General features: G+C 42.2%; 1 protein-coding gene across 3 annotated transcripts; it reads right to left on the bottom strand.

Moving 5' to 3' along the window:
* Positions 1–1012: 1012 nt before the first annotated feature.
* Positions 1013–5192, bottom strand: LOC147461769 (cytochrome P450 704B1-like). 3 transcript variants are annotated; one of them, XM_086509226.1, is made up of 6 exons: positions 4196–5192; positions 3476–3682; positions 3052–3348; positions 2449–2946; positions 1971–2171; positions 1013–1510 (listed from the first exon to the last, which is right to left on the bottom strand). In XM_086509226.1, the coding sequence occupies exons 1-6, from the start codon at positions 4721–4723 to the stop codon at positions 1319–1321; spliced, it is 1923 nt and encodes a 640-aa protein (XP_086365352.1). In that variant the 5' UTR covers positions 4724–5192; the 3' UTR covers positions 1013–1318. The 3 variants fall into 3 exon arrangements, with proteins under 3 accessions (XP_086365352.1, XP_086365353.1, XP_086365354.1); XM_086509227.1 differs by lacking the exon at positions 4196–5192 and adding an exon at positions 3826–3952; XM_086509228.1 differs by lacking the exon at positions 4196–5192 and adding an exon at positions 3757–3815.
* Between the last annotated feature and the right edge of the window lie 1926 nt (positions 5193–7118).

Here is a 7118-nt window from a genome sequence, read left to right on the forward strand (position 1 = left end):
TTTGTCCAACCCATTGGTTCTCTGCACTTATTGAAGTTGATATTGTAATTGAGGATATGCTACTACTTGGCCTTCTAGGCAAAGTACAAGTGTTGGTAGTTGGTGTGAGAGACCATAAACACCTAGAGCTTCTTGGGCGAGAAGACGTGGAAGCCATAGCTCTGAGAGAAAAGCTTTAGTGGAGAGAGATTCACTTTGAAAGCATTCTAATGGAGGGAAAGTGTTTTAGAATTCCAATATCTTGTGCGGGCTTAATGGTCACCCTCCAGTACATTAATGACCATAAGAGAATATCAGTAGTGGGACCACACACGCACCTAACAACTCGGTAAAAGCAAAGAAGTTACGATGCCACAATCCTAGATTAATTCGTGAAAGTTTTTAGGGTATTTTCCTATTTTTTGAGTCTTTCCACGTATTTTCCTACGTAACGTAGCCCTCCTGCTCATTGGACGCACTCTATTTTTCTCTCTCCTTCATATGGCCCTCCAAATGACCTCCGAAATTTCGTAATGGCGATACATTATTGTTTATCAATTTACCTGGAGAGGCTATCTATAAAAGAAATTAGTTTGGCATATGCGTGTAAAACGGACAAACAACTTGGTCTTTTCATAGACTTTGAATAAAGAAAATTTTTATAAATTTTTTTTGCATAGCTTTGGGTACTCTACACTGTGGAACTATCACATTCTATTAAGACTGATACTTTCATATACATGAGCTAGTGATGTGTTGAGAGAGGGAGATAGCTAGAGAAATTAGACAAGAGATATAGAAAGAAAACGGGCAAGGCCATGGAGGGACATTAAGAGAAATAGAGATAGAGATGAAATATCTCTATGAATTCCATTGTTGGTTCTTCCACACACAACATGAGGATGATGTAAGTTTTACTTTGTATTTAGAGATAAGTAACACTAACCTACACGCATGGCAGCTTAAGAGTCACAAAATGATCTTTCGTATAAACGTTAATACATTCAATAGCAAGTCAACAGCGACACAATGATGTATCAAAAAATTTGATTAACCAATATAGACAAGTTGATGTTGAATGCATGATATAAGAAAGAAATGAGTTGAGGTATTAAGTTATAATTGATGAGAACTGTAGTCAATATTGAGGCCGATCTCGTTGGGAAATTGAGCATCATGGAACAATTAGCATCATAGGACATGAGATTGAGCATCTTGGATCAATGCCCCAATGTGTTGATGATCTTGTTGACTGTAATAAATCCTCAATTGTGTGGCCAAGATTGCCTTCACATATGGTGTTGTGGATCTTTACACCTTTACGTGGAAAAGAGAAATTCTAAGTCTCCTTGATATGTCGAGCAACCACATTCACTCTCAACCCATGCTTCAAGGTCATGACATTCATCATTCTGTATTCCACAGGGTGATTAGGTACCAGCTCAAAGTGGAAGAAACGAAGTAGCAATGCCGCAGTAATCTTTATTTGTAGGTAAGCAGCATCCTTTCCAAGGCACATTCTTGGGCCCGCCTAGATGCATCAACAATTGCAAAGAAAGTTAGAACATGGGTAGTAAATAATCTAAACTATCAGTAAAATTTTAGGTGTACATCTAGCTGTTTATATTGCCAAAGTGTGTATCGAAGGTTATACAAGCATGTATTTATGACAAGCCTCATGCATCACAATAATTTTTGGACAAATTCTCACAATAATTCTCACATTGCGACTTACCTCAACATCATGAGCTTCTGTGAGGGAAGCACCGCATACGATATACCTAGCTAGGTATGATTGGGGGCAAGGGACCGTCGGCCCGACGGCAGAGGGGCCGGTGGTCCCCTGCCTAGTCCAATCGTATCTAGCTAGGTATGCGGTGCCTTTCGAGCAAAAGCTCATGATGTTATGCATTGTATGAAAAACACTACATGAGAGAATTTTTAAATAAATCTTCTTGTGCATGGAAGTTATAAGTATGTTTGAGGAGTACCTGAAATGCCGTGAATTTAAAAGGTGATTGAGGTTGAAAGGCTCCATGTTGAAGCCATCGCTGTGGCTTGAAGAGGAGGGCATCGGGACCCCAGAGGAAAGGCATGCGGCCCATGGCGTAAGGGATGTAGGCCACCTGGTCGCCAGCCTTGAGATGGGTGCCGTCCGGAAGGATGTCATCCTGGAGGGTAACTTTTCCATCCTGTAAAGATCATACGCACACGTGATTCTCATTCGCGTTGAGCACGTGCGCACCCAATTAATTGAACTAAACCCAATTAACTATACCTGCTAATAAAATTGTATTAAGCTACTGCCTTTAATCTAGTTTTGCAAAAAAAGAAAAAAAGCCGCTGCCTTTAATCTAGTCATGATCAACTACACTATGGTTAAATAAATTAGGATGTTCATTGTCTTAATTAGATCACTGCCTGTTCATTGTTTAATCTCATAGCATGTACTTAATTAGCATTACGCACCCGAGGAACCGCAGGATATAGCCGCAGCGTCTCCGCTATCGCTGAATGCAAGTATGGAATGCTACTGCTCTGCAATGTCTCATAATTCAGCACCTTCTCTGCAAAATCTCTCATTTTTCTCTGCCTGGCTCCATCAGTTTCACTTCCATTCACATCCACATTTGATATGGTCTCAAGTGCATCATGACACTCGCCCATATTGCTGTCCATCGTGGACTTCGTCGTGCCTGCAATAATATTGTTTTCCAGCTTGATGAGCTCTTGGAAAACCTTCTCTTGCTCATCAGGATGGGTGCACATGCAGTACAGGAACCATGAGAGCGTGCTCGCCGTCGTATCCCGCCCTGCCAGAACGAAGCTCATCATGGCATCCTTTACCATCTCTATACCTTCACCTTCACCCTCACATGCATTTTGAACCCCATCACAGTGCAAAAGGAAGCGCGACAACAGATCCTGAGCTTCACCAGCTTCCTCAATAGCTTTGTCAGTTTGCACCTACATCAAGAATGAAACAAATCAGCCTTCCAACATTGACAACTTTGGCTGAAGCTCTACCTATATAATACAATAGTAGTGTCAAGAAAAGGACCATATGCCTACCTTGTTGATTGACCTTGTGGCCTCTTTTTGCATCTGCGATCGCCGTCGATCTATTACGGTGGTGAGGAATGACTTGAATCTGGTAATATCTTCGCGGAATACCTTCTCAGATCCAATGTTGAAAAGCCTTTGGATCCTCCACCAAGGGTATATATACCTGCGAGTTATCATCTCCTGTGCATTGTCGAGCATTGCTGCGATGGAGTTAGCTTTCTCACCGGCATTGTCACTCTCCTTGAACGCATTTCCGAACACCACCTCACAAATTGAGTGGAAGGTCATGTCTAAGAGTAAATCCTGTTACTCAAAAAGGTCGATGTTAAAGGAGCTTTGGCCACAGATCATGGCATACAGGTGAAATTGAATATAATTTTAGGGTATGAAAGTTTGTGCTATGCAATATTGATGTAATTTAGAGTAATACCTGCACATCCACCCCTTGATTTGACTGGGCCAGAACTTCTAGAAGCTTCAATGCATTGCCCTTGTACACTGTTGAACTAAGATGTCTGAGCTTTTTGATAGAGAACTCAAGGCTGCCGAGCTTGCGGTGCATCTTCCACGTTTTCCCATCGGTGTTGAGGATTCCATTGCCGAGTAGATCGAAAAGGCGGTGGTGTGATTCGGAGCCCTGCAATACCAAAAATATAGATGAGGGAAGAAAAAGAAGCTATTTTACAGTAATTTTCATATTATATGCCTCACTATTAGCAGCTGACAAAGTTCTGAATATTTCTTCTCAAAAGATGAGGGAAGAAAAAGAAGCTATTTTACCATAATTTTCATATTATATGCCTCCCTATTAGCAGCTGACAAAGTTCAGAATATTTCTTCTCAAAAGCCTTCTGCTAGTAATTATACTTTTGTATTGAATAACTACATTACCATGGCCACTGTTGTTACAATATTTTTCAATCAGCACTTTCATTATTCTATAGGAATCTTTCCTCTACTTAGTACTGAAAGCTACCTTGCATGCAATAATGGAGAAGGGGAACCTTTCTCTTTGCACAGAGGTCTCCCCTTCAACACATTGTACTTACTTCTAGCCCAATGAGCTCATTACCATACCCACTAAACAACAGCCTTGTACCCTTCTCTTTTTGGAGAAGGCTGACTACAGTACTGGTACCCCTGATATTACCTTTGGGTAGTTCTGGAAGTTGGTCTTAAGGACGTGCTCGACGTTGGCAGGGTCGACCGTGTAGTAGCTGCGGCGCGACAGAAAGGACATCTTGATGGTACGATGCCCGTCGCTGAAGAAGCTGGTGGTCCAGTCGAGCAGGCGGTCGTAGTTTCGCGACGCTTCGAGCTGGGAGCCGAGAATTGGCCATGTCTTGGGGTCTCTGCTATCATGGTGCTCCTTTCTGTGTATCCAAAATCTATACCAAGCATAGGAAAACAGTACTGCTAAGGCCAGACAGGAGGCAGTAGAAAAAGACTTGCAGCATTGGTGAATTAATGGAAGGATGGCATGATGCAGAAGGCTGCTGAGAATGACGAGGAGTGCAGATGGGTTGTCATGAGAAAGGGCAGCGGCAAGCTCCGATGAGCTGACAGAGAGAGGAGGGGCAGGATGAGGGCTGGAGGTGATGTATTGATTGCAGTGGGCAGAGGTGTAATTATTGGAGCTTCCACTGGCCGGGTGATGAAGGGATGCACTACAGATCATGCTAGTATAAGGGAGGCAGAGGAAATGATGCAGGGGTAAGGGGGTTAATGATTGTATAATTAATGGCAATGGAAGAGCAGCTGCAGGAATGATACAGGAGAAGCAGCAGCTGACGTATATAATTGATGGTGGGCGAATATAGAGGTAGAGTATCAGAGTACGTGGGAGCGGGGGCGATGACTGCGGTTTCTGATCAATAATGATCGACAATATCGCAAAGACTCGTCGAAGTGCTGATCAGGAAGGCTGCAGAAAAGGGGGGTGCGGCCTTCAATTTATAGGGGAGAGAGAGAGAGAGAGAGAGAAGGGGCCGGGTACATAATCAAGGGTAGAGAGGGTGGACTGCGTGCATGACTGCGGGCTGTCGTTGCATGCAGACGGAGGCCATGGACCTCTTCTCCTGGCGTGAGCGGCAACGGGAGGCGGCCCGGCTTTCTGGTGGCACTCCTAAGTCCCACCTCACAAGGTCAAGTCCACTTTGTCTTTCTCCAATACTTACGTGGGTTCTTGACCTTTATTCATTTTCCTTTTCCTTCCTCATTCCTTCGAGATTCCTTCTTCTTCAAATCTTAGAGCGTTGGTGACCAGCTTCTTCTTGTAAAAGTAGAGATACGAATTCGAACACAGCTCGATCGAAAGTCAGGCATTATGGTGCGTCAGCCTGGCTCATGATAGTGATCTCTTCTCTAATCGTGAGATCGCGTACTCGATGCCTACGTTCGGAACCACGTCTTGCTTGATTGGAGTGTGCGGGATTGGGTGGAACCTTTGAAGATTTGACCTAATAAAGTGGAATATAACCAATATTAACTTGCATTTTCTTGGAAAAATAACTCAGAGTCATATTCATAGTAAATGAGATCGTTGCATGAAAAATTCCCTCTTCCTACATTGAGAATGCAGAACTCACAGCCAACTCCTTTTAAGTTTCAATCAAACAGCATCCTTACATTTAATGTTTGAGAAAAGTGTGTGTCTCAGGTGACTTGTCGATTACTTGTTTAGAGCAAGAGAAAAAGGAAATTTTCTGCCTAGTTTCAACTCCTTTGAAGTTTCAATCAAACAACATCCTTACATGTAGTGTTTGAGAAAAGTGTGTCTCAACTCACAATGGTGTCAATGATTACCTCTTCAGAGCAAGAAAAAAGTAAAAATTTTGCCTAGAATTATTAAAAGTTACTAAAAATTAGCTCAAAATTTCAGCTTTTTCTGATGAAAAAATCATAATAAGGAATTGTGTATGGTTGAGAAAATGATTTTGCCCGAACACTACATGCATGAAATCAAGAAGAAAGAGTCACTTTTTCTCCATTGAATTAAATGTTACTAGTGTGTGACCCGCGCATTCCTACGGCCAAGAAAGCATGGCCATTGGGACACACTGCATACACATATTTGTGTGTGTGTGTGGAAGTGGACCTTTAATTATGCCAGAAAAGGTGAGACTTCTCTCTCTCACAGATCTTGAGATTAAGACTTGTTGAATAGATCTTTGAGTATATTTGGATTGTTTATATGACAATAAAAATTCTCTTCTTCTTCCTCCCCCCCCCTCTCTCCCTGTGTGTGTGTGTGTGTGTGTGAGTGAGAGAGAGAGAGAGAGAGAGAGAGAGAGAGAGAGAGATAAAATCTAATATCTACCTATCCCAAATGATTTTCTCATATTGAACTGATCATTTAATGTGGGAAAATGAATGGGAACAAGATTTATAATATAGGTATGTGCTTTTAGCTAAACTTATCTCAACACGGGACCAAAGGGAGAGAAAGCTACATCTCATTGAGGGTCCAAAAAAGAGGTGGTCTACCAAAGAGAAATGAATAATGGAGCTTAAAAGACCTTAGGGTTAGCTTCATTAAATACCTTCAAAGGTTAGTGTTAAAATTCCTTAGAATTAGGACCTTTAGGTACTTTAGACCTTAGGCAAGCTAGGGCTGTGCTTGATGTGCTTGTCATGCTTAATGACTAAGGTGCTTGAGGTGCTTGTCATGCTTGATGACTAAGGTGCTTGAGGTGTTCAAGTCAAAGATGAGCTTAAAGGTAGGGGCATGAGAGAGAGAGCGCGCGCACACACACACACACACACACACACACTCACTCAAGGCAAGCCCAAGACTCAAGAGACATTAAGGCAACATGTCATGCCCCTAGCAATATTGTCCTCATAATGTGCCTGAATCCTATTGGATGACCTATAGGAAGATCCAATGAGAATTTCGATTCAATTAAATAATTCAAATCTTTCCCTTAAGGGGGAAAAGGAGGACACTTGTCCACCAAATGTTACAATTGAATAATTAAGATCTTTCTCTCAAAGGGAGAAAGGAGGACACTTGTCCAAATGCTACACCCCTTGCTTGTTATGACTAGAGCCATTCTCCATAAGCCACACAG

This window comes from Adiantum capillus-veneris, chromosome 3 (genome assembly GCF_014529385.1).
Source record: "Adiantum capillus-veneris isolate H3 chromosome 3, ASM1452938v2, whole genome shotgun sequence".
Classification (NCBI taxonomy): Eukaryota; Viridiplantae; Streptophyta; class Polypodiopsida; order Polypodiales; family Pteridaceae; genus Adiantum; species Adiantum capillus-veneris.

What these genes read in the sequence shown, in the direction of transcription:
- LOC147461769 (XM_086509226.1), bottom strand. Translation starts at nt 4,723, where the DNA reads ATGATCTGTAGTGCATCCCTTCATCACCCGGCCAGTGGAAGCTCCAAT. An exon ending in ATCAAGGGGTGGATGTGCAG is followed by an intron (nt 3,349 to 3,475) that starts GTATTACTCTAA and finishes TTTGAGTAACAG; the next exon opens with GATTTACTCTTAGACATGAC. An exon ending in TATATCCTGCGGTTCCTCGG is followed by an intron (nt 2,172 to 2,448) that starts GTGCGTAATGCT and finishes TGATCTTTACAG; the next exon opens with GATGGAAAAGTTACCCTCCA.